This window comes from Cyclospora cayetanensis, unplaced genomic scaffold (assembly GCF_002999335.1).
Source record: "Cyclospora cayetanensis isolate NF1_C8 unplaced genomic scaffold, CcayRef3 CcayRef3_contig_51, whole genome shotgun sequence".
In the NCBI taxonomy this organism is placed as follows: domain Eukaryota; phylum Apicomplexa; class Conoidasida; order Eucoccidiorida; family Eimeriidae; genus Cyclospora; species Cyclospora cayetanensis.
In genome coordinates this window covers 213414-238818 of record NW_020312492.1, presented here as the reverse complement: position 1 = coordinate 238818, position 25405 = coordinate 213414, and the positions used below count along the sequence as shown (strand labels likewise).

Below are 25405 nucleotides of genomic sequence, written 5' to 3'. Positions count from 1 at the left end.
TAAAGCAATCATAGAATTTTGAGTATTCCTTGAACGAGATCCCTCTTTACTGCGGCCGCTCCCCTTAGAGTTTTTGACATGAGGGGAGAAGGATAGCTAGGGTGTGCGTTGCTGTACCTCCAACGCACTCCAGACGTTGACAGCTTGTACTTTCTGCGCCGTCTCCTGGGATCACCAATTGACTCCACATCCAGTGTCAGGTAACGCCATCAATCTTTGATCACTACTGCGAGCCTGAATCGACGCACAACTGATCCTTGTTCGATCTCCAGCTGCGACTCTATGCTTTGTGGCCCTCTGCGTCGCGCTGGCAGCCTGCATGGGAAGCTTTCCGCCTTTGTAAACAGCCGTGCCATGTACCACCCTCGACTCCGTCCTCCCGCCTCCGTGACCTTGGCCTGAACGCAGACAGCCAATGTGCCTGACTGTTCGGGGATGTGCAGATCCCGCATAGTGGGCAGGTGATCGGCTGGAATGGTATCCATGGTTGATGCAGGGCACCCGTGTTGCTTCGTGCTGCCAATGCTGCATTGATCCGTTCCAGTTTCAACTGTTGCACGGATCACCAGGAGGTGCATGGGTGCATCAGGCTTGTATGTGTGTTAGGCTAGTGTTATTCCAACGGAAGCATGTTCGTATCCGCACAACTTTTCTCGAACAGACAGCTTTGCAGCCAAGCATCTCTCCTCTGCTACAGCACACACTAGCTACTGTAGTATGCCTTTTTTGTGAGTGTACGTGTTCTGATTTATACTGGTAATATCTTCTGAATTTTGGGTAATAACCTATAATAAGCAATGAGTAGGCAATGGTGAGTCGACCGTTCTAGTCACCTTCATTATATTGCTGACTTAGCTCATGGAGTGTATGCGAACTGCGAACTTTGTGTGCGCGTTGATGGAAATAGTGTGGTTTCTACCATTTTAGAGCCATTGACTGCTTGCACGTATGCTACCAAAGCGAAAGACCAATTAAAATTGCGTCATGGAAACAGTGCTGCAACGCTGCTTTCGAACGTTCTTTCGTTTGCCCCCGCCTCATCCTTTTTCTCAGTGTTTTAATAGCTCTAAGGTTCTACTAGGCCTTAAGTCATCAGGTGACGGCGGACGTATTGTGACTTGTCGTACGTTGTGGAGAGTGGGCCTCAAGACTCACCGTTGCCTTCGTTCCATGTGGATGTGTAAAAGGCTTTTTAAGAACAGCGCCTGCACTACATAGCTTTGTGTGTGGCTCACCTGGATATAAAACAACGGTCAAAGTTGAAGTTGAGCCTGCTTTGCTATGCTCTCAAGGGTAGCTGTCCGCACATTCATATTTGTGCTTGCCCTAAGCTCGGCGAGGCCTTACTACTCAACTCTCGTCAAGTGGGAAGATGCTGCGTTGGTTGCCGATGTGGTGTCTTTTGTGACAGTTTGGTGTGAGGAAAAACTCCCGAGCGAATTGCAACTTGACAGTAAGGCAGGTTAACACGCAATGATGCGCAGGTCTGAGGGCTCGCTAAACAGGCGTGCCTAACGGATACGTTGCAAAATTTTATTCGCTATTTTTCGCTGTCATACAGATATATATCGCTACAGATAATTTAAAGTAACCTTATTATATCTGTGTATCTCAGGATGCACAACACAAGTGGGGAAATCTCGGACAACTTGATTGCATAGGCGAATACGTGGCTGAATAGCTAATATGTCACCGCCATGCGGCAATGATGCACGGCTTTGAGGCTTTTTACAGAACAGAAAATGAAGAGGAGATTTTGTTGATGACCGTCGCAATGCTCTGATGACGAACTATGCCTGCTATGAAGAGCACTACATGTTTGCGACTCAGCACCTAAAATTGTGTGGCTCCGATGTGCTACAGAATGTAGTATGGAGTAAAACGTAAAGATGTGTGCGCCAATGCTGTTTCCCTAATGGGCCTTCTTGTATTACCATGCTGCCTGCTTCCAGTTGGCTCAGGCCTGTTGCTTTAAGCTTTTGGCTTATTGTATACTCTTGTAATTCCGAATTGTATGTCCTAATACCCCCAAATAGAAGCTCATGCGTAGTCGAGCGGCTGTTCTTGGTTGCAAAGGAGTGTAAGTGGTTCCGGGAGATCTTTCCTCGTCCACATTTGACGGTGTGCTCGTGCTTGTTGGCACAGCCCCAGCATTCACTTTCCATATCAGTCAATGAACGAACAGCTGCTCTTACTTGCCCCTGAAATCTGAAGTAGTCCATAATGTGTGGACGCCTCATCGGTTGCTTGTTCCATCGCAGGCCCACTGCCCAATCTACAACTACTTGACATGAGGGCCCTTAAAATACACTGGTAAAGCAGCTGTTCGTGCAAGTTGTGACTTTTTAAACCAGTTCCATATTTCTCGATATACCGGTCAATTGATGAATTCCCATACTGCAGCCTTTTCAAGTATCCAAAGCTTGCACTGATTTCGGCAGAGAGCAATGCGTCACAAGCGAACTGTTAATTTCTTCAGGCAGATGATGCCCTCTGCATGAATACAGGCACATTTTTAGCGTTTCCCTCTTGAGCATGCATGCAGCGAAGAGCACTCGTTTCTCTCCATACTGAGGCTTTAAGGCGATGGACATCTTTAACCGGCTGATGAAATCTTCAAGTACTTGCCAACCCTACGGCTGTCAATAAAAATTATCTGGTTGGCATAACCTTATCGACGCATCCATAAACATTATGCGGGTTGCCCAATCACGCCTTTCTACCAGCAGTAAAGCTACTGCACTTACATAAGCATGCAGGCTTACCTCTGCCGCTGCAACGCGTGTTGCGCCAAAGCCAACTTCCATTGCCAGAAGATGCGCTTTTTCCCCAGGCTACTGGTCAACGTGTGTAAGGAAACCTGACATCCGATGGCATTCACATTCAATGAAAGAGCGTGAAAAAGCTGCATCTGACAATGCGAAACTGACTATTGAAACGCTCCATCTAAGATCTCCGTATGCAGACTTGTCTTTAGACTCAATGCAAACTCATTAGAAAGTTATTAAACGTTTTGAAAACGAGCGCCCTCCTTTCTCTGCCTGCGCCTCCCAGGTAGCCGCTTTGAGGCCAGAGGGACCGGGGGCTGTTATAAATGTAGCTTGCACATACATTAACCGTACTTGCGTACAACATAGCGTCTTCTAGCATCGTGAATAATGTTATATGCAATCAACAAGATATACGAACAGACACCAATCATTCGATTCTTTACTGATCCTGGACAATAAAAGTAGTGGAAGTGGAGTATTTAAAAAGGGATGAAGTGTAGCTCTGCTCTCTACATCTACGCTTTTCAGGACATTAGACTCCCCTTCAGCGTGGGTACAGAATACGCACATCGAGCTATCATTTTTGAGAGCAAGGCTGTAACGTTTTTGGCGTCTATCCTGGACGCGCTTCTCACGAAGCGGTGGAAGCAGTGCGTTTCCAGCTTTAACGGATTGGGAATATTTGACTCCAAGGAAAGCCGTACCTATCCGTTCACTAAGCAGAAGATAATCCCGTAAGCTTTCCAAAAGGCGTGCTTCCAAATGTTTAGCGCCTCACGCCTGATGAAGTTACATTCCTGTGTAGCAAGAGTCGGATACTTCAAAACAGGTGACACGTTTGCCCTCGCGCATGGATCAAAAAATGAAGAGGGATAGTCCTGACGAATTCAAGGAAACAAGATTGCTTTGTTATTCCCCGGGTGGCCTGCCCAGCTGTTGAGTGATTTTAGATTGATGGCATTGAGTCTCGGAAATCTTGCCATAATTTTAGCGCCATGGCTAGCGAGGTGGGGCATGCAGAACGCAATTATGCTCGTATATACGCACCTGAATCACCACTTCGTACACTTTGTCCAATAAGCACGCCTTTCAGCAATCAATGCCAAAGCACTGTGAACAAAAGCTATTCAACATGGCAGATAAGCTCTAGGCATAAGCTCTCAAAAAGATGGCGGGTGGTGCCAACCTGTCACAAATCTAGGCAGGTGGTCATGTCCGTCTTCGGAGCGTTGAGAGAGTGCATTCCCCAAAAAGCACATCGGCAATAACAGGCCTTTCCCGGCTGGAGCTTTTGTCGCATCTACATGCAGCAACTAATGACTGGAAAGACGGTGTGTGTGTGTACAGTCAACGAGCACCCATGGGTTGCATAGTACATTCCTAATCTTAGAACACAGTACTAATGTGATCTACCAGATGCGATACTGAATATATAAGTATCCACAAGCATTCGCCCTGATTCACAGCGGCCGAGGGTCAAGCTACTGTAGCATCGTACGTAATAGCTAGGGCTAAATGATTGCTATACTTTTGATGGCATCACACACCACTCACCAACCCATCGATTCGTCCGAAGTATTTCGTGCTCGATGGTAGTTCGGGATTCAGCAGGCAAGGCGGATCCGAAGGCCGCAATCACGGGGATAAATGTAGCAGTCCCCTTCTCCGCCCCCATGGTGTAGGTAAGGGCTTGTACAAACGTAGCTGCAACAGGTGCAGCTCTTCAAAGCTGTCTCAAATGGCTTCACTAAACGTCCCTAATAGAATAATGTAGGGCCTTTACTGTGCAAAAAGGCCGTAGCGAAATTAAAAGGGGCCCCGTGCATATGCCGTCGCCCCATGCGAAGGGTTACACGTAGTGTACAACACCTGCACATGCCAGTTCTTGGTTCGGCCTCCGCACATTATGGTTCTATCCAATTCTCAATCAATTAAAGACGATATTATATAGCCAAAATGAGTGCTAGAAAATATACCTGCTACGTGACACTTTGGGGACAGGGGGCCTACACATATGTTAGCCTCAGCCCAAAAGACACCGCAGAATATTCGTCATTTTATGGGCCCACGAAAACGCTATACCATCTTTTTTAGATGGCACTGCTGCTCGGGATAATCCAATGCATGCAGCCCCGCAGCACTAGCTCCTGCCGCTGCGACGTTTTCTGGGGAGCATGTCTACTTAGGTATGATTCGTTGTTGCCATGCCCGAATCACTGCTCGGAGTTGCTGGCCCTCCGTTTGCCCAAGTGCCTGCAACACTCAAACGTTCCACCAAATAGTGTCAGCAAAATCATCTCAGGCAATATACACGAATTACAGAGAACTAACAATGGCATTTCTCTCCGCTCACGTTTGTTAGTATCGTGTTATTTCGATCTAACCACTTGCAATATATCAAGTAACTCCCCAAAGCCCTAAGAACTCGACCCAAGTTCACGTACCTCTAGAAGTGCAGCAGCGGAGCCGCCAGGGTTCGAAATGAGCGGTGCGAGGGCCCTTGCTAGTGAATCCTGAATGCCGCTGCGCAGGGGAATGAAAAATGCCCCCAGCTGGGCTCCTGCAGCTGCACCAGCTGCTGCTGCTGCTGCTGATGCGGTGCGTTGTGGGGTCCCAGGTGGTATCCCATACCCAAGTGTACGCCAGAGGCCTCCTATATCTGCTGCAACCTGTGGCAGCAGCCGAAACACAATGGCGCAACGCACTATATCATAATTTGCTCGTTAGGGCGACAGGGACTGGACGTGCGGCATACATGGAGAAATCCGGAAAGTGAGGCCAAAGCAACACCCTAAACTTGTGCCACACTCAGCAACACTGACGATTTTCGCGGGAAGTAAACGGTAGAAACCGCGTCTGTAGCAGCAGCCAGTGGTCAGAATAAGCAGTAGGGACGTACTTTGATGTGTTGAGGATCCTGTGTGCTGAGGGAGACAAACAAGTCAGCGGTGGCGCTAAACAGGGAAGATAAAGGAAGCAACAGAGATAGCTGCTGACCGGCCTGCTGCACTTCAATGCTCCGAACACGCTGCTGCTGCTGCTGCCGCAGAGATTGCATCTCCTCAGACTGTTGGACAGACTGAGACGACCCCATCTGGGGGCGACGCTGCCGCAGCTGCGTTTCCATGGCGACATTTTGTTTTATAAAATCTCGCATCGCTTCCTGGACTTGCTGTAAATCGGATGGCAACTGATTCTGCCGCTCCTGGTCCAGCGCAACATCTGTCAGCCTGTCAGGCTTGCACAGAAATGCTCCAGCGATTTGCGCCCAAGCTTGCGAGGATGCAGCTGCTACAACAGGGCAGGCGCCGGGGCAGCACGCCTGCAAAAGAATGAGTAAAATACATCTCCATGTTTCAGAAGCAATCTCCTGAGACGCAGGGGATCCGTGAGGTGCTCTTGAAGTGATCGCGGAGACCCCTCGTGTCGGACGCAGTGTACCAAAGAGGAGCATGTGTAGCTGTTGATGCTGCTGATGCAGCAGCCGTAGCAATGCATGTTGCGTTGTCGACGGCCTGTTGCAGTTGGAGCCACCATTGTTTACACCGGCGGTTACAAAACACTCATGAAGTGCACCGAGGAAAAGGGAAGCCTTGTTTTCGCTGGCATTCCTGCAATTGTCAGCACTCAGCAAGGAGGCTGCAGCAAAGTTCAGCAGAGCTTCAGGTGTTTCTCTTGCTGCTGTTGCAACAAGAGACACCAGCTGCTCTTGCAATTCCCGGCACTCCCGCTGTAGATCCGCAGAGTTTGGCTCCTGCGTCACTGCAGCAACAGCCTTTAAGTACAGCCCCAGATGCCTCTCCAATATCCTGCATGCACACACGGCGGTGCACGCAATTGTTGGAAGCCGTTCTCAACATCTCCCCAGCATCCGGTAGGTGCTTTGTGCAAAACTTGCCCGCGACCAACGCCATGCAACGAAACAGCGATACAGCTAAGGCGCCAACGCACGCATCCTGTCTCGGGTAAGGATGCAACACGAGCAAGAATGAGGACCTACATAGGGAGATGCTGCAGCACCAACACTGTCAGCTCAGGCCCCTTCAGAGAGACAAAGATCTGCATGCAGAATCCGCTAAGCTGCTGCGCTGCTGCTTCTGGAGAATGCTGCTGCTGCTGCAAACAGCTTGCTGCTGCTGCTGCCGCCGCTGGACTCTCTGCGTCTACCAGTACGGCATCGTAAAGTAGCGGCAAAAGTGCGCCAGTAGACGATGCAGCGAGGGGCCCCAATAAAGACAGTAGACGCCGCAGCAGGAAAATGCATGCAGGAAAGATAGGAGGCAATACCAGCAAGCTTGTGCCCTCAACTTCTAAGACGCTGCCCTCGGCTCCTGCTGCCTGCAACACAGCATGCATCGTACCCCACGCCACCCCAAGCTTCTACAGCGAACAGCACAAAATCCAACCCTAGCACGTTGACAGTCCTGGCTACACCTATCGCTGTGACTACTGTATTTCCTCTTCCTAATACAGAGAAAGAAACAATGAAGTGGAAACATGAGGCGGCGGCCAGAAGTACAGAAGGCACTGCATTTGAAGGAGCACTCGGGTGCCTACTCTACAAGTCCACTGCAACTATAAAGAGCCAGGATGCCTCACGAGTAAGGCAGTAGTGAAGAGCGCAAGAGTCTGTAGCCATGCGTCTCTGGCCGCTACCACTGCAGGAGCCTCGGTGACGCTCGTCTGTGTCGATGGGGAGCCTTCATCCCCTGCAACGGATGCCCCCCTGAATGGCTGAAAGCCCTTTGACAGAGATGCCAAGGCATTCATGCAACGAGACCAGTATACCGCGACTGCTGCCGCCGTTGCCGGCAACGTTGATGAGCCGCAGTCCTGCACAAGCAACAAAGCATAACGCCGCAAGGTCAAAATGTCGATAGATCCTAATCCATTTGAGCTGCACGGGAACACCTGCCTGTTGCGGCACGATTCGAGTGACGTCTTGAGCTCCGAGCAGCTGCTTTAAGGGCCTGCTGCTGCAGCGGAAACCGTTGCTGCAGATGCCCTTCCACGGTATGGGTGCTTACAATATCTGAGGTGAACGCCGCAGTTGCCTTGGACAAAAGTGCATGCAGCAGCAAGACGCGCTCCTGCGCAGCTTTCGCTGAGGCACTCTGACCCTCGGCACCTCCCACTGCGGCTGCAGGCGCAGCAGACAGCTGCTGCAATTTGCTGCCCAACAGTACACCGGCTGCCTCATAGAGCAGCAATTGCTGCTCCACCTGAAAAGCCCTTGGGTGTACATACACATCTGCTGCAGCCGCCAACGCCAGAGGCTCCTGTCTGCTACTGTTATTGCAGCTTGGAGGGGTGGCTGGACGCTGGCGATGCTGTGTGGTGGCACTGCTGCTGCAGCTGGGTATATCCAGGCACTGCTGCTGCAGCAGATGCTGCACTAGCAACCCCGTATATGCAGCAGAGTATGGCAAGCAGTTTTTCACAAAACGCAGCAACGCCAGACACGCCTTGGGTGCAATGTTGTAGCTGCTGCTACAAACCCCGTGTTGCCCCGCCAACAGCGAAAGCGCCTCAGGGATGTGTTGCTGTTGTTTAATGAACAGCGGAGCAACACGAACAAGAATCCGCATGAAATTTTCGGCAGCCGCCGCAGAGAAGAGGGGTGCAGCTTCATGCAGACTATGCAGCAGCTGAAGCAGTTGCAGCAGACAAGTATGCAGCTGATTGGATGTATCTTTCAGCTTCTCTGGCAAATCTGAAAGCAACGCATTCCGAAGCAGAGCGTACACGCGTGATCGCGCAGCGCGCAGGGGCAGCGTCAGCGACGCAACCAGCACCAACAAGGGCAAACGAGACGCCAGAAGAGGGCTCGTACCGTGTATGTCATCGGTCAGAACAAGCAGCATGTGAAGCAGAGCCGAGAATTCTTGTTGGTGGGAATGGCGTTGCTGTAGACTTTGCTGCTGCTGGTACTGCTGCATTTGCTGTTGCAGCCCCTCCTGGATCCATACCAACACCCGCGTCTGGTCGGCTACACAGCTCCGCCGGAATAAAACCGTTAGCGCCTGAAGCGCACACCTTAAGCCAGAAATACTGCCGTACACCCCAAACGCTTGCCGAGTGTCGTGACAGCCGAGCCGCCTTAGCCCCGACAGGCCGTAAATGCAAGTATCCCAACGTAAGTGTAAACAACTTACCTCCTTATAGGCAGCAAGTTGTTCGATTTCCTCGTCATCAAGGCTGCTATAAACGACTTGCTGTTGCTGTTCTTGCAGCATTTGCTGCTGCTGTGCTGCTCCCATCAGCGCATCAACCTCAGCCAGCTGCGACAACCGAGAGGCACAAGTATCGATCGAGTCAGAGCATCCATCCAGCAGCTTCCATGGCAACAGCAGGAGCGCGGCACAAGCAGCATCTCTAACACCAGTGGCAAAGGCTGAAGCCTGACCCTCTTGAGTAGCACTTGTAACAACTCCAGCAGAAGGCTTTCAAAACGGGATGAGGGCAGCGGCTGCAACAGCATGGCTTCATGACGCCTCAGCAAGGACGACTTGCTTAGTAGCAAAGAAAGCGATGCGATTACAGTGCTCGACACCTCCAAGCCTCCAGAACCCAGCAACTGTAACGAAAGTGGCACCAATGACCACATAGCCGCCATACCCTGCATCAGCAGCCAGCACGAATCCAAAGGGGAGGGGGAATCGTTGATACAAGGCCTTTCATGCATGCATCCAAGATCACGTGCAGCGCCTCGCAACTCGCGAAGGATCAGCAGCGGACAAGTCAACGGTCTCTCTGCCGTCTCTCCCCCGCCATATTGTCTCCAGTCCCATGCATTACAACGTGCCCGCTACTAGTCAAGTCCAATCGTGGGCAGTTGCCATCTCAAAAGGTAATTTGCACACCTCTAAGCGACCCGCACATACCCGCAGCTGTCTGGTGGAGGAAAATGCGTGCAAACAAGTGAAAAGAGGCCTCTCACCCGCTGCAATAGCTCCCTTCGACTCCTGTCAGTAGCTGGTGGACTGTAGTTCCCTCGATCGGAAACCCAGGAGTCGCACTCTCCCGCCGTCTCAAGTTTCTCTGCCAGTGCAGCGGATGCCTCTGCCAGCGCTGCTACTGCTGTGTTCACCATGCTGGCGAATGGAGTGAGCATTGTTGGCGATGCTGCGATTTCAGCGTGAGGAATGCAATGCAGCAGCCACTCCACAAGCTGTACGAACACCACAGACAAGAAGGGCATCCAAGCAATACGTTTTCCTACTGCGAAAGGCATAGAACAATGCCTAGACCACCTGCTGCTCTTCCTGAATCTCACCTTCATACGGCAAAGCAGATCGATCCTGGCTGCAGGCTCCATCTTGCGGTGTATGAAAACTACGATTGCAGAAGCAGCTTCGGGGTAGCCTGATGCCAGCCACGTGTCTCCCAACAATTGCAGTAAGTTCGGTGTGCTACTGCTGTGGTCGCCTCTGTGGTCGCGCACCTCCGCCACTGCTATCTGCTCCGGCAGCAGCAAGTCGATCCATCCCACGTATCGCTCAACTACGGAGCAACAGAGCTGCAGCACACTGCCCAGTGCCGGGCTGTGCTTGTGCAGCAACTGCAAAAGCCGCAGCAGCTGCAGCAGCATTGGGGAGAAGGGGGGAGGGCAGGTTGCAGTGGTCGCGTTGGGGTTCACATTTTCGTCATACGGAAAGGAGTTCTTGAGTGCTGCCGAAAGCTGCAGGCATAGAATCACAGAATCATCATAAAATCGCCCACCACACTGCTGAGCTGCAGCGCAGCCGGCAGCACCTTCCCGTCTCCACAGACAAGAGCGAACCAGCAGAACAACACCAACAGCAACCCCACCACACCAACTAGGCCCCAACCCCTGCAATCCCTTCGCATGTGTAAAAACGCATACAGGGGAGGCAGGTGCATCCTCTAGATATTCCTGATGGAGCACCAGCAGCACCCGCAATGCCACTCGGAGCGACTCCAGTATGGCTGCAGCACTATGTACTGCTTCCGAAGCACACGACGCGCTGCTGCACGCCATGCAACGCTCCGCAATCGCTGCTGCTGCTGCCAATGCTTCCGCTGTTTCCTCTCCCGCTTCGCGGAGATGCAAGCACAGGGCAGAGATCCCTTGGTGCAGCAACTGCCGCAGCGGCATGAACGCCGCCTTCGTCCCCTTTGCTGCTGCGACTGCTGCTGCCGCTGGAGCTGCTCCACCGACGTCTGCTGCTAACAACCGAGCAACCACCAATGCCAACTTGTTATGCACAGCAGCAGCGTCGGGACTGGATGCCGCGTCTGTTGCAGCAGCAGCAAACGCCGCAGCAACACCCCTCGGTCTGCCTCCCCCGCAGCTGTTACTGCATGCCCAAAGCGAATCGCTGCACACCCTCAGCCGCATCACGTTGAACAACATCTCCTGCATCTGCTGCCGCTGCTGCTGCTGCTGCTGCGGGAGCAGCTGTAACAACTGCTGGAGAGCAAAAAACTTTGTCTCCAAAGAGCAGCGCGCTCGCAAAGCCGACAGCAGCAAGACGCTGCCGCTGCTGCTGCCGCATAGTGCTGCAACACACACACACACACACGATAGAACGCCATCAGTAGCCAACGCAACACACCACACCACACTGGCCTACTGCACCCTGTAGATCTGCTGCTACTGCTCTCCGCACTTGATTAAGTCCACGCAAAACACCTGCTTCCCACAAAACTCTCCAATGCTTAAGGTGCACGCGGCATTGCATGGATCTTCATGCAGAGCCACACACATGAGAAGAGCAGCTGCACTGCCGAACGCCAGCAGAAGGAAGCACAGCGCCAACGCGCCAGTAGGACTACTAAAGCAGACGGCACACTTCAGATAAACCACGATCGCAGCATCCCCTCTCACCTGTCAAATACTGCTCCGCCTCGCAGCGGTTCTCTGGACTAACAGGTGCGTTCCCGTGGGCGAAAAGGGTGCTCACAGCCCTTTCAAACTCTTCGACTTGCATCTTCCGGGGGCAGCTGTTTTCTGGCGCTGTCAATACTCGAGCTGCAGTTGGTGTTTCTTAGGCAGCCGAGGGGGCTACTCCTCTCCACACCAACAGCAGCCGCTCGCTTGTTGCCACTTGTGCCGCATCGGACTAGGTGAGCATCTGGCAAGCAACAGTAGCAGCACGAGCCGCCTGCACCGAGCACCTCAGGTCGATGAGCCTTTTCTGCGGCCGCTTCTGTTGCTGTTAGTGCTGGTAGTGGCTCAAAGCTATGGGTATTCGCAGATTTCGTCCTGTCCCCCCTTTCAGACAATCGGTTCGCTGTTGCTACGATTAGGGGCTTGTCTGCGCTTCGGTAGCAGCATACACCTCGTGAGTGTCTGGGTACCTCACTGTGGGAGAGGCCAATGAAAGCTTCCTCCTCTCCAATGGCTGCTGTTGTGATCAGTCTTGAACGCTACTGCATGAGAATACCACTGGTGGTAGTCCACCACGATCGCGGTGACAAGCATACCATTAGGACCCCACGTGCTGCAGCAGTTGGCACGCTGTCACCGTTGAAGTCATTGACAACTCCCCTCACGTTTCCTGTAGATGCTCCAAAACGATTACCGCCGGATATATCAGTGTTGTTGCTTTGCCCGTTAATTGTGCTGCTGCTGTACCAGGGCTGCTTCCGCTGATGGCCGTGTCGCGCCGGTACGACCAACGATATTTTGTCGCCGGTTACATTTTATACACTGACCCTTCTGGGCTTGCAGTTATATTGCGCATGCAGACTTCTTCATCCTGTGTGGGGCAAGTCGCATGCGGAACCGAGCGCAACAGCTTCGCAGCGGCAGCAGCAGCACCAGCCCCAAAACAGTGCCGCTGGAGCAGCCGCTGCTGCTGCCTCGTATCATCATAAATCATCCAACATGTAGTAGACTGGACCGTTGACGGCATCGAGTCATCCGGTATTGAGTACACTAGGTCATCTCTTTCAGGGAGTACAACTTTCCGGCTCAGCATCGCATTGCTCTATAAAACTGTGTCTAATTGGTGGATTTGTTGTATTGTACCAAATACTCAGTACTGTCTGTTAAGCAGTATTTTTCCGAGAGAAACTGACAGGGTCATGCAGAAATGTGCATAGGGCGTACCTCCTGCGTTGCTCGGCGCTGCATGTACTCACCCTCTGAATATGCAGTTGAATTGTGCTTTCAGTTTTGTATTTTTTGCATGACAGATTTCGCTGCATACTGTACGGATATAGGCTGCGTGGCTGCGCCTTAAGTAGGTATGTAGCATTCCTACTATGGTCTCCATAGATACAACGAAAACCACCACAACTGTATTACAACTTCGCAAGCTTTCCCGCCATTCAAACACGCGGTCCCGTCTTGGCATCATCTGCTATTCCGAAATAAGGATAAAAGAAAGCCAAAAGTGCTATGATCGAACTGGCTGCTCCGTTGTACTGAGCCAAACTACACTTTTGCGCCTTCAACTGCATGAAATTGTGTAGCTACGGAGCACTGTGCAATGTACTGATTGCTTTGTCTGTTTGTGCTCCTTGAATATTTCAGAGGAGTAATAGCTTGATATGATAAGGCACACTGTTTTTTTCGCGTGCGCTAGATGCTGTTTGCGACTAGCTGTAAATACTCGGCGTGCTAACGCAGTGCAGCCAAGTGCCCACAAGCTGCTCTTATCCCCTTCTCTCAGGACTTCTGGGGGCCCAGACAGCGAAACACGTATCTTCTTCTGTAAGCACTCAGCGAAGCTCTATTGACTTTTACTGAGTCTGATAATAGGGGTCACTTTGCGGAACGTTAGGTGAAACGTTTCCGGTGGCTGCACTGGGTGCTCTGATGCAATCGTTCCCTGCTCATCCAACGGCAGAGATTGCAGTCAAGCGCTTGGATTCCCTACAGAGATCGTATGAATTCAAGCAAAGCATCTGCTAATTCAATAATCCCATTCTTATTTTCGTTGGCAACAGGATGGGCACGTACTCCACAACTTCATCGCCCTGGTCAAGATGTAACTCCGTTTGTACCCTGCAAGATGGAGAGAGAGGAGTGCTTAACGCTGCATGCTCATTGGAAGCAGAATAACATCATTGGTGGCTGCAACTATGCACAAAAGGTCGCGTGCCTGCAGATACCACTATGATTCAAGCCTCCTTGCAAGCCCTGACTCATCGGTCGATGTAGAGATCAGCTAAACAACGAATTTTGTGAGAACTCAGAACGCTGAAGCCAGATATCCGTGAACTGAGAATAAAAAGCTCTGGTCGTAAAAGCTTCGAAGTAGACTAACAGCTGCTATAGCACTTACCCAACTTCAGTCTAATCGAAGTGTCACGTTGGCTGGTTCATGCAGACCGAATATCACCCTCTTCTAAGCCAAAAACTATGGACAACGGAACAGGACTTAGCGGAAGCAGGCTGCTTGGTGACCAACCACGGTGAGACAAGAAAGCGGCAAGTCCGCCTTGCTAAGTGTAGTACTGTGAAGGGGGCCACACAAGATAGAGCCGCAGCTGGAAAACCACCGGGTTGTAACTTCTGCGCTGATTCAAGTTCACATCAAGGGTCAAAGCCTGCCTGGGCTACTTGTCACTGGACACAACGTGGATCTGGTATTCGAGGAGACGGCGCAGAAGTGCAGTCTGCCTGTCCACTGGCTAGTGCATTCCCCAAGACTTAGTTGTGCTGACGGCTGGTAGAACACAAGGACTGGCAAGGCCAAAGCAAGCAAATACCACTTCAAGGCAAACTGCGTCTAAGCCAGCAAAATTGTGACCTCAATCTTGGATCCATCTACCACGACATAGTCCTAGGTATGCCGTGCGTCAGCCCATGGAGCGTGCGCATTTGATCAGTGCTGCGTGCTGTGGAGTTCAGTGAGGGCGAAGGAGCTAGGACAACGCAACTTGTAGCCTCATGAACAACGATAATCTTGTTAATGATGAGTGGGTCGGATACGGTGCCTCATCAAGGATGACGTGGTATTGCAGAAAGCACTAACGAACTCGGAATCGCTATCCTAGATTCATACTACTTTGTACAGCTCTCAGACATAAAGTAAGAATAATTAGGCAGCATATCAAACCGTGGAGAAGCTGTATCAAGAATGGAAGTTGGCAAATCTACTGAGTGTACTGACAATGATGTAGACGTCATCCCAACCTCTGGCCTTCGGCAGTCCAACAATGACGTTCATTGTCAGATCGGTCCGATTTACTAAGCATCTGGAAGGCGCTGTAAGAGGTCTAGATTAGGAGAATCGTGCGGGTTCAGCTACGGACACTCTGGGCATGGTAGCGCATACTCCTCTGGCACGGGACGCATCCCAGTCCAGCAGAAGGGCCGGGAGATCTTTCCATTGTGGTCTAAATGTTTTGATTACGCCCAAAGAACATGTCAACACGCCTTGCGCAAAAAGGCACTACAAAGGTGAGTCGCTGTGTACGGGCGACAAAGTACTCGCGTTGCTTTGGACCAGAGTACGTCATCCTCAACATGACGGTGCTTCACCCTTTTGCCATTCAGGGTAATGCCAAGAGTTCTGGATGCATGGGCGTCAAATGAGTCTCAATAGAAGCCGTGGATAATCTGTAAGGAGAACGTTTGCATTGTATAATGGTGATTGGCCAAGCCAACAAGCCATGCTACGGCTATCAAAGCCTTAAAACTTTTCACAATATACAATTAAGACTTATCGTGGATTTGGCCAGTGATTTGACGCCCACGCAGATAATATCGGCATTTTTCCACGCCTCACCAGCTCTCACTAAGTTCCTTTTTCCGCCTTAATAATGCTGCTCGGTTTCTGCCAAGCTGTGAATGAGAAGCAATATATAAGCAGCGAGTACAGTGTTTCTGCTCAGAACCGTGTCCTCTTACTGCTCTGCAGAGCCACCCCATGACAACTCTGCGTCATCGTGTTGAGGCACCGGAATCAACCCATTCATCATACACATCATGAGCGCTGTTAAGTGGCAAGGCAGGCTTGCCACTTCCTTGTCTCACGCTGTTGGGTCACCAAGCAGGCTGTTTCAGCTGGGCCCAATCCCGGTGTACAAACTCTTTGGCTTTACACATGCGCCTGCAGCTCCAAATGCTATGACCCGATATTCCAAGATGGAAACGGATGATTTGGTGGGGGCCGTCTTGGTCCACTTAGGAAAGCAGTATCTCTCCAGTTTTATGTCTGTCCAATTTCGACTGTAGGCTAAGGCCGGCTCACACAGCCCCTACATTCTAAAATCTTAGAGCCTTGGGGTGGATTTTCTTACAAGCCAAAACGCAGGATTTGCTCTCACTCGCTCTTGAAGCACCAAAGTAATTCATCTTTTGTGGATGCATCACTCGAACAAAACCCTTAGCCCTAAACCGCATGCTCTGAGACAGAGCAGAATCCCTCGACCCTAAGAATATCCTCCAATCCTTACTAAGATAATCTAACCGACTCGGCAGCACCGTGCAGCATGTGCCATTGCCTTGGCTTCTGAGTGACAGCGCCTCAGCTGCACCCCAGCCCTCCGCCCCGTTTCCCCAGCTCCCCAAAGGTCCGAATACAAAAATTCCATGCGTTTTTGAGAGCATTGATGCGCTTACCATGCATCTTAATTTTCCCATCCAAATCAAAGAAGGCCGTCTGCAGAAGCGCAAATCACAAACGCTTGAACCCCGACCCACGTGATCCGACCCACACGCCGAGGACTCCCACGAGACTAATGCTGCGTTGTTAGCGCCGCAGTATTTTGCTGCTCGTCGACACCTCAATGACGTATCCATGAACACTTGTGTCGGTTGGCAGTCTGTTACTTTCTACAGGTGGGGAGCTACTGTATTCACAGCAGAGTTCAAGCAGGCCTCTGCCACCTAAACAGGAGTTCTGCCACCGTCTGCTCCTTTTGCGAGAGCGTCTTTCACACTTTTTCCAACGAGAGTGAATTTGGATTACTGAAAAATCCAAATGACCTAAACAAAGCCAGACAACTGCTGTAGGGAAACACACCGCTTGACTACATTCCAGGACAGTTGATAAGTGGGGAGCAGCTGCAGCAAATGCTGCCGTATTAACAACGAAAGCATTGTAGCCAAATTCCTTGTAGGGAGACACTTGACTCCAAATACCATTCAAGCTTCACAAAACGTTGTTGAGCGTTTTTCGAAAAGACCACCCTATATCCGCTGCTCGCACCCATCAAGAGTGACGACATGAAGAGTGGAAAACGCCTAGGGTGGGTGCGAATGCACCCTTAAAGCACCTCGAGCATGCACAGCTAATTGCACGTTGCATGCAGTGCCGAAGCTCACAAAAAAGCTTCTCGCTGTTTTGAGTTAATGCTCAAAAATAATGTACGAACAACCAAAGCGCAATGCTGCTTCTTCACTGATTCTTGGTATAATATTAGTACTGTGGTAGAAAGTGCCAAAGTATAGCACAGTCTGCTACCTCGTATGTGCAGCTAACTGCGAGTGCTCGCCATGCTCTGAGAGTGCACTTTGTTGCACACTAGCTGTTCACTTTCTATTTACTTATGATACATGAGACTGAGTACTCGGAAGGAGGAGAGTTTTGGTGAAACGACTCTGAATAGCTTTCTGTTTGTTTCTTAAAAGTAGGTTTGGGCTTGGCTGGTCTCCATATGAAGGCTCCAGGATGTGCACTACCCACGTGTAGAAACCTACGCAATTCTCCACCTTATTGATTTTTTGTAAAGCACAACTGTAAAGCTATAGCCAAAAATTCCCTGTCCAAGTACTAGGTGACCAAGAGGGGTATAATTCTTTTAATGGTACACTCCGTGTTGTTTGATGTTAGCGAAGAAAGAGATGAAAAACATACCATGAATGGTACTCACGCAGGATTTATATGCACTGATTTGAAGCAAAGAGCACTAATGCCGCCATACATAACGGGGTCTTGGGATATCGAGCAAATTAGGCCACCAATCTGAACTTCATCGCGCCTTTGATGTTACCAACCTGCTTAGTGGACATATAATTGCACAGAAATAATCCACTAAGAACAAAGAACATGCCACTATTGCTTACTCAAGCGATCAAAGAAATCGATTGTCGTTTTGTGCATGAAACCAGATCAGCCCCTGGTTTTTGTGTGCATGCAGCCCAGGCAGCAATTTACAGCCCCCCAGTGGTTATGCCCTATGGCTGGTCAAAAATATAGGACTAATTCCTCTTATTTTCTTTATTTTCTTTTCCTCTTCATTTTCAGTACTCACCGACGGCCTGAAGCCTCCGAGATCTGTAGGGCCTGTCCTGACAACATCGAGCCACGTGCGCTTTGCAGGTCACTTCCCTTCCTTTTCCTTTGCTCTTTCCATCCTGTGGCTCTCCTATCCTCGGTTCACTTGTGTTATAGCCTTCGCCGTGTCTTCTCCGGTGGATACCTTTCCGGATTTGCCTCCCTTCCTACTGTCTTTCATATAGCGTTCGTTTTAGTCCGTTCGCTGGTTGGCCTAGGGGGGGCTTCGTGCCAATGGAGGGCTGTAGTGCTTGCTGTGTCCATTCACTTGAGGAAAGGCAAGTGCCTCTGCAGAGACTCTCTCAGGGGATCATTAGCACGGACCAACGTCAAACGAACTCACACATAATATGCAAGTCTAAGGTGAAAAATACCTTGCTTCCGTTCCTCAAGCACTCATGTCGTCCGCCAATTTCTTGGGCGGCTTTGGTGATTAGCGTCTTTTTGTCGTTGTGTGGGGCCCTGGAGGTATCAGCTACACCTCTTCTCTCATTGACAGGGACAACGGATACAAGCTGGAGCTCTGCGTTCATTGGGACCCTACTTATGATCATTTGCTCCGAGTTAGGAGATAAGGTGTGTTCTATTCTTATTTCCCTTCGAACCATTTGTACACTTTGACATTTCGCCGCTCTTTAGTTGATCTTTAATGATTATTCGTTATTCGCTTTCTGATACACTATTCAATAATCTGACAGCAGAGAGAGCTCGTAGCTTCGCTGCCACGGTGGTGGGCTTGCTGTGACCTCAGCATAATGACCAAAGGACTCTCCTTTCGTGCATGTGAAAATATGCAATTCTACAGACATTTTTAATCACTGCCATTCTTTCGATGCGCTGCACGAAGAGCGAATCCTCTGACAAAACAGGACCGCACGTGGGCACACGCTGGCACGTCTTTGCAGGAGGGTTTTTGGCTTTGGCGGTTATGACCCTTTTAGCTGCAGCAGGTGGACGAGTAATCCCGTTGTTTCTCAAGCAGGAACTGCGCACTGTCTTTATGGCTGCTCTTCTTGTGCTTTTTGGACTTAAAATGCTGTACGATGCCATGATCTATGAAGAGAATAATGAAGAACCAGGTACATGAGAAGAGGGAAATAGATAAATGTTCCTGAAGATCTTGATACATCTAATACCTTATGGATTTCTCTGTTCATCTGTACACATATATTTTTCTCTATTATGGACCCATGGGTTCGGAAAAGAGGCAAAGGCGTCGGGGTTGAGTGTTGCCAGGGCCTTCTTCGCGCTGTAAGGATTTAAGTTATCATGATTATGTTTGATGCCTTTAAATGTGATGCTTTTAATGCAGTGTACTCGTATATCTTTTTCTTGCCCCATCAGGCTCATTATCACTTCCCTCCTCCGCGCCGTGTTTCTTGCTCTTTGCGATGGTCCTTGTGTGGTCCCTGCGGGTTTTCAATTTGCTTGGTGGATTGAGTAAAATGAGACAAGTTATATCTAGTGTCTTTATTCCCATGCTGCTTGTTCCATCGTTTCTAAGATCGAATTTTTTCCATCCCCATATTCTTTCTCAGTATCTGATTAGGCGCCCTATCTCTTCATTGTAGAATAATCCGTCCCACAGAATTTTCTTTATCTAATGCGTTCCGCAGAGGAGCTGAAAGAGGTGTCGCGGCCTGAGCATGGAGCAGCGTTAGTTGGGCCCTCGCGGCTTCTTCGCGCTGCCCGCTACTTCTTCAGTCCTATTTTCATACAGGTAAAATGCATACTCCTTCAATTATTTATATACTTAAGAGTAGATGGAGTTCTACGGCAAGCCGGGCTGCGAGCGTTGGATTGAGGGCTACCATGTGCAACTTTACTAGCTTTCTAACTCAACCCATTTTTTCTGACCTGCACGATCGTTAGACGGCCATTTGGTATGTTTGTGCGTGTGTATTTGGGTGTGCCAGTACTGGCAAGAGGCCCCATTAGGTTCTTTCCTTAAGTTACCTTGTGCTGGTAGTGCGACCCCAGAGCTATTGAGCTTCTGAATTAGTGTGGTTTTGTGTCGTATAAATTAGGCATTGACGAGAACGAAATTTTGAATGTTCTATTTGCGTCTCTCCAGGCTGCCTCATTAACACTAATGGCTGAGTGGGGTGACAGGTCTCAGCTTGCAACATTTGCCTTGGCGGCAGATAGAAGCGCTTCTGCGGTTTGTCTTGGTAAATTTTCGAAGTGTTTGCTTCTAGGGTCAGAAATTTACGCTCTAGGGGTTCGCACTTCGTCAGCGGTAATATTCCAGAGCCTTTCGAGCTTGTAGCAAGAACAGCGCAAACACATTACCTCTGGGCTTCCCCACGTGACGTGCTTGCTGCTCTTCTACTGTGCTTCGGGGATGGGATTCAGTCGTTAAAGAGCGCAAAAAAAAACTTCTCGACTTCTGTGTCGAATCTTTTGTTCCCATAGGCACACTACGGCTGCCGGGGAATTGACGTACTGGTTGATTGTACTCTTACGTCTTCATTGTTTGCAACCGCATTCTGTTTTTTGAGTATTATTCACAGGGGCCATCTTGGGCCACGGCCTGTGCACAGGACTCGCCGTCTTAGGCGGCAACGTTCTTGCAAAAAGGATTTCAGAGCGACTTGTTCTACTTATCGGAGGTCAGGGATTTTCAGATGGAGAGACCTAGTTACTGCGGAACTGTAGCTCAAAATAACACGTTAGGCTATATGAGCAACAAAGTGTGTGCGTTTGTAGGCTTTTGAACAAGTGTGCACGCGAGACAGCACCCACCCACTCATCTACATGCTTGCGCGAGCGCACTTGGTTTGTTCTCATGGGGGAAAGTTTGTTTTGTGAGCTGCGAAAGTCGTGCTAAAGTGTCTATGTCCCTCGCAGCTTTGCCTTTGATTGACTTCAGGGATCTGTTTCTTATCATTCGCCCTCTTCACCGTCGTGGATGAGCTGTTCAGTTCAGGAGGTATTATGAAATGAGAAGTGCCACGATAGTTCGCAGCTTTAGAGCCATTCATTTGATGAGCCTCAGGTGCCAACTTGCTATCCTAACTCGCCCCATGTCGGCCCAGCACTCACTGGCAGGTCGTCTTAAGGAAGGGCCCCCGTTCGCTACGCGACGGAACCTACAGGCGTTTGACGATTCATGAAAGCTTTTGGTAGTTCCTTGGGGTCTCTATAACACAATGGGCGCGGTTCCATGTGCGAGCAATCACTTGAAAAGTTCGCCAGGCAAAGAGAGAGAGCAAGAAGTGCCCCAGGCCTCCATTTTTCTTTTCTGTACAACAACTCATTGACAGGCTATGAGGAATTCTGTATCAAGTCAAAATTTGGACATCGAACTAGCTTGAAAGTAGATGCCCCAAGTGAATGTAGCAAAGCGGACGAGCGCAGGATTTAGGTACAAGGTACTTCTAACCGCGGTGCAAAGGGAAAGACTGTCAAACCCTTCAGGTTGTGCACCCGCGTGAAAAGGAGAAACAAATAATGAGTGAAATGGAATAAATCCCTTCGTGGTAACTTTTTTTAAGGAGAGAGGAGGTGTTGTAGCCGATTATCTGAACTGGCGTTGAGGTGTATGTCCAGTTTGTGCACTCTCGTGCGAATCGTTTACCAACAAGGTGCCAAGCTCTGTGTCTCCTCTCAGAGTCACGGACTACGCAATATACCGAATTCTCACTTGTCGCCTGCGGGCAGTGTGGACAGCGACCACCATTTATCGTTTGACCACCATTTTGTCTGCTTCTGCAATAGGCGGCATGGCTGTACTCAATCCAGCTTTCCTCATTTGCTTTTTTACAAGCGTTTTGGTCAATGGACATGACCATCAAAGCATCCGACGGAAGTTCAAAATCATGAAAGAAAACGAATTACGTCTGTTGGGGGAGCCACAAGTCAAAGTTGAGATTCTGTGGGTCGGTTGGCACCAGTAAATTGTAAGTCAGCGAGCATATGCTTCATTTTGGCTTATCCACTCATCAGCTATGAAGCATTGTGCCCATTCTGCAAAAGTGTAAGCCCCGAATGCCTTCATCTTACAGAGCCTTAATCAAAATTGTCCGTATTTCTCCTCGACAGTACATTACAGGACAGGTTGCAAGCACCATGAGAACAGAATTAGGAAAGATGGTGGATCTGCATTTTTATCCTTACGGTACGCTGATTAATCTGTTTCTGTTCGTTTCAAAGGAGGAAGGCGTGGATTGCGAAACACTGGAATGGGTGAATTCGTCTGCAGGCAACGCAGCTGAGAGCGACGGAGTGGTGGAATGCCAGCATGGTGCTGAAGAATGTCAACTGTGAGCTCGGACTTGCCTCTATAAATCATTTTCTTGTTTAGATGTACGGAGATGACGTCTGTTTTATTGTAAACAGTAACACATTATCAGCCTGTGGCCTTAAGAAGCTGCAAGGGGAACCGGAAAGCCGGCTCTCTTTCATTGAATGGTACGTTTTCGTGCACGCCGCTGTATTTGCGTCATAACAACAATTACCGAAACAAAGTCGGACGGTTCGTACCAAAGCTCCACGTTCATTCGTACCTCATGACTATACGAAAACCAACAGAAAATAGGGATAAGGTTGATCTCACCGTTGGAAGCATGTCCTATTTCTGTATGAGCAAAATATATTTCCTCTGTATTTTCAGCGTTGAGACGTTGGATAGCGTCGCAGACGGCAAGTGGAGAAATTGCCTATCTGTTGCTGGGACACGCAAAGCCGAAATTGAAGGTTTGTTGGTTAAGGACATGAATTAGTCCAAACTGCAGCCTTTAATATAAGATCCTTTACTCGCAGCGTGCTTTGAGGAAGATGAAGGCCAAGCTTTGTTGTAAGCGCCTTCTTATTTAATAAAATTCCTGTTTTCAGCATTTCATATGACACACTTCAGGAAATCAGTGGGGAGGTTCTCCAGACGGTTTGAGTACGACTACGTCCCTTGGGTAATAGTGAACGGGAGACATATGCCGAGCTCTGAGGCAAATCTCACCATCGCTTTGTGCGAAGAGTACGCTACTCATACGACGCCTGTGCTACAAGTAGTTGCTATTCCACTTGTCCCGAGCTCTGCGCATTACTTAATGGAGTACACAACACTTTTACTTATTCTCAGGCTGGGGTCCAACAGACCACACATCTGCTCTACTTTATCTAAAGTGGGTGCTGCGAGTTTCCTGGATGAAGGCCAAAGATGCTACAGGGAGCAGCAAAGAGATCATGGCGAAAACGAATGATACAATGAGGGAAAGGGATTCCCGGTTGTATATGATAGCAAAATCTGAAACATCAAACATTGCTTACTCTATATACCATGTTGAATACCTCGTTCCGCTTCTTCCTAATGGCCTACGCTGCAGGCCTCCAGGCGCAACCGAGTGTCGCCCCACCTCGTGTTTCGAGGGAAACTCCAAAACAAACAAACTATGTATACGTTGGTGAACTGATGATATTTAGCGTTTTGCAAAATTAAAGTGATATAGTCAAGTTTTGCAGATAGTGCAACATGACCAAGCCAATATGCAATAAAATACATGGCACAGTGGAAGTGACAAATGCACTAGCAGGCAAAAAGAAGCAAACTGTGTTATCGTCACACGAAGCGTAATAAAGTGGTAGCTAAGAAGTGTAGGACATGGTGCCAAGTTCTCTGATTTTATTGCCATGGAAAATCCACACCGCAGGCATGTCACTCTATTTGTTGGATGGTGTTCATGACCCCGCCCACCCTACCCCTTGGTTTTTGTAAATTCCGAGATGTAGATGCATGCAGTGTCTTCTGTGCCTTTTGTATGCAAAATACTAAATTTCGCATTACTCACAGAAAAATCAAGGTATTATTTTTTAATATGCAAAACATTTCGTCAATAGTTTCATCGGGTTTTACTGCCGTTCGGCGTCGACGTGTGCTTCAGCATTATGTTCGCAGACTCTGTGGAGAATATCCTAACACGTTCCTCTGATGGTACCACATCGAATTCCACAGATGTTTTCGGCGAGAGGGGTGAAAACAGCCCCAACAATGCAAGCAATGGGCTGAAGCGGGAATGCTTGAAAGCAGCACTCGATTCTCTTGAAGGAGTGCATCTTCTGCCGTGTCAGCTTAAATACAGCGGCCTGGCTCCCGTATCCAAGCTCTTTTGCCCCAAACCTCTGCGTCCAGCGGATCAAGAAAAAATGGTTGGCAATGGAAGACTAGAAGTGCTGCTGCATGGGCGCTGGCTACGCGGCCAGCAGCAGCAATTAGCCCAAAGCCCAATAGCCAGCAAGTCACAGCTGCGGGGTTTTGTGGTTGCGCCACAGAGTATGAATTGCACGTTTAGTGGAATCAGAAGGTGCTTCGATCCAAAGAATACAGGAGAGGGAAATAAAGGACGCGACTGCGTGGAGGCAGGAGAAAATGCCACCTGCGTCACTGAGCTTCGCCCCTGCGCCGATTTCGATGCACTTTGGTATGAAGCCACCAATCCATTCATCTACTTTACGTATTTACTTGAAGGGCATGGTGTGCTCAAACTCCATTGTTTTGAGGTTCAAGAGTCTATGAGCAGCATCGTGCAGCTACAATCATCTGTGGTCCCGGTCTGCGTTATCTTGTATCACTTCGTGGGTATTCTGGTGTGCAGCTACTGGAATCAAGATCGCGAGCCTAATGCTTCAGACGATATTCAGCAGAGTCTCTTCTTCTTAAGGGTTGCAGCAGCGGTGAGCTGTCAATTCGTCTTTTGTAGTTGATTAGTTGTAGGAGGCTCACAAAGTGCAGCGTTGGGTGTTAAAACAGATTAAGTACTGGCTCTAATAGCTATTTCGCTCGTTCGCTGTCTGCTGGCAAAGGGTTTGAGCTGACAACATGGTATCTGAGGTTGCCATAGAACACTATGTTGACTGTTTCGCTATTTGCAAACTGGTAATCCACCAGTCTGAGAGAGCGTAATTTGCTTTATAGTGGGATCTAAATTTAACTTGAAAGGAATGCTATGACCGGAAAATGAGACTGATGCTCATGCTGGAGTTGCACTTTTTGCAGCTTCACTGCTTTGAGGATGAGCTCGAGGAAATTGGAGTAATTCAGGACGAGGCAACCGAAAAGGTGATGGATGCAAGGGATCAATGAGGGCATTCATGACGCGTAACAAATCGGCGGACTGCGAAGCTAAATTCTGGGATTTCCCACTAGGTGCACATGTTAGCAATAGTGAAATAGCGGCACTCTTGAGGGAACGGCTACACTGGTGCCACCAGCATCACCTTTGACGAAAGCCTAAGCAAATGAAAAATATGCATCAGCGCGTGCGAAATGAATCAGCATCCAATGACTGGAAGTAAAAGGCACATTGTTCCTAAAGCTTTTGTTGGGTGACGGTGGTCACCAATCAAGGCCCCTCGCGGTAACACTGCGTTTTGCTACCCAAACTGGTTTTTCTGCGTACGTTCGAGTATGTACTGCGTCGCGCTAGAGCGAATATGCTT

General features: G+C 49.4%; 4 protein-coding genes across 4 annotated transcripts; 3 read left to right on the top strand and 1 right to left on the bottom strand.

The window, feature by feature from the left end:
- Positions 1–4949: 4949 nt before the first annotated feature.
- On the bottom strand, positions 4950–11725 carry LOC34621660. Its single transcript, XM_026334869.1, has 13 exons — positions 11588–11725; positions 10639–11364; positions 10048–10452; positions 9712–9942; positions 9178–9390; positions 8927–9052; positions 8605–8794; positions 7799–8484; positions 7371–7604; positions 6772–7109; positions 5671–6580; positions 5216–5440; positions 4950–5024 (listed from the first exon to the last, which is right to left on the bottom strand). Exons 1-13 carry the CDS (start codon positions 11723–11725, stop codon positions 4950–4952), a joined length of 4497 nt encoding a protein of 1498 aa, XP_026190654.1.
- Positions 11726–17743: 6018 nt separating this feature from the next.
- On the top strand, positions 17744–20917 carry LOC34621657 (GDT1-like protein 3). Its single transcript, XM_026334868.1, has 7 exons — positions 17744–17863; positions 18440–18547; positions 18777–19050; positions 19588–19691; positions 20046–20142; positions 20485–20583; positions 20844–20917. Exons 1-7 carry the CDS (start codon positions 17744–17746, stop codon positions 20915–20917), a joined length of 876 nt encoding a protein of 291 aa, XP_026190653.1.
- An 875-nt stretch (positions 20918–21792) lies between these two features.
- On the top strand, positions 21793–23172 carry LOC113146703 (gamma-interferon-responsive lysosomal thiol protein-like). The gene is made up of 6 exons (XM_026334867.1): positions 21793–21848; positions 21920–21950; positions 22127–22236; positions 22313–22384; positions 22587–22669; positions 22808–23172. The coding sequence occupies exons 1-6, from the start codon at positions 21793–21795 to the stop codon at positions 23170–23172; spliced, it is 717 nt and encodes a 238-aa protein (XP_026190652.1).
- Positions 23173–23854: 682 nt separating this feature from the next.
- Positions 23855–25049, top strand: LOC34621656. Its single transcript, XM_022734855.1, has 3 exons — positions 23855–24387; positions 24562–24640; positions 24963–25049. The coding sequence occupies exons 1-3, from the start codon at positions 23855–23857 to the stop codon at positions 25047–25049; spliced, it is 699 nt and encodes a 232-aa protein (XP_022590022.1).
- The last annotated feature ends 356 nt before the right edge of the window (positions 25050–25405 follow it).

Excerpts from the sequence above, each read along its gene's own strand:
- LOC34621660 (XM_026334869.1), bottom strand. The coding sequence starts at position 11,725 with ATGCAAGTCGAAGAGTTTGAAAGGGCTGTGAGCACCCTTTTCGCCCAC. Across the intron at positions 8,795-8,926 it reads AACTTGCTGCCTATAAGGAG|GCGCTAACGGTTTTATTCCG; the intron begins GTAAGTTGTTTA and ends TGTGCGCTTCAG. Across the intron at positions 8,485-8,604 it reads TCTGACCGATGACATACACG|ATTTGCCAGAGAAGCTGAAA; the intron begins GTACGAGCCCTC and ends CGTTGCTTTCAG.
- LOC34621657 (XM_026334868.1), top strand. The coding sequence starts at position 17,744 with ATGCCACTATTGCTTACTCAAGCGATCAAAGAAATCGATTGTCGTTTT. Across the intron at positions 18,548-18,776 it reads GCTCCGAGTTAGGAGATAAG|ACATTTTTAATCACTGCCAT; the intron begins GTGTGTTCTATT and ends GCAATTCTACAG. Across the intron at positions 20,143-20,484 it reads CGCTTCTGCGGTTTGTCTTG|GGGCCATCTTGGGCCACGGC; the intron begins GTAAATTTTCGA and ends TATTATTCACAG.
- LOC113146703 (XM_026334867.1), top strand. The coding sequence starts at position 21,793 with ATGAAAGAAAACGAATTACGTCTGTTGGGGGAGCCACAAGTCAAAGTT. Across the intron at positions 21,849-21,919 it reads CAAGTCAAAGTTGAGATTCT|CTATGAAGCATTGTGCCCAT; the intron begins GTGGGTCGGTTG and ends TCCACTCATCAG. Across the intron at positions 22,237-22,312 it reads GGTGCTGAAGAATGTCAACT|TAACACATTATCAGCCTGTG; the intron begins GTGAGCTCGGAC and ends TATTGTAAACAG.
- LOC34621656 (XM_022734855.1), top strand. The coding sequence starts at position 23,855 with ATGTTCGCAGACTCTGTGGAGAATATCCTAACACGTTCCTCTGATGGT. Across the intron at positions 24,388-24,561 it reads GCCGATTTCGATGCACTTTG|CTACTGGAATCAAGATCGCG; the intron begins GTATGAAGCCAC and ends TCTGGTGTGCAG. Across the intron at positions 24,641-24,962 it reads TCTTAAGGGTTGCAGCAGCG|CTTCACTGCTTTGAGGATGA; the intron begins GTGAGCTGTCAA and ends CACTTTTTGCAG.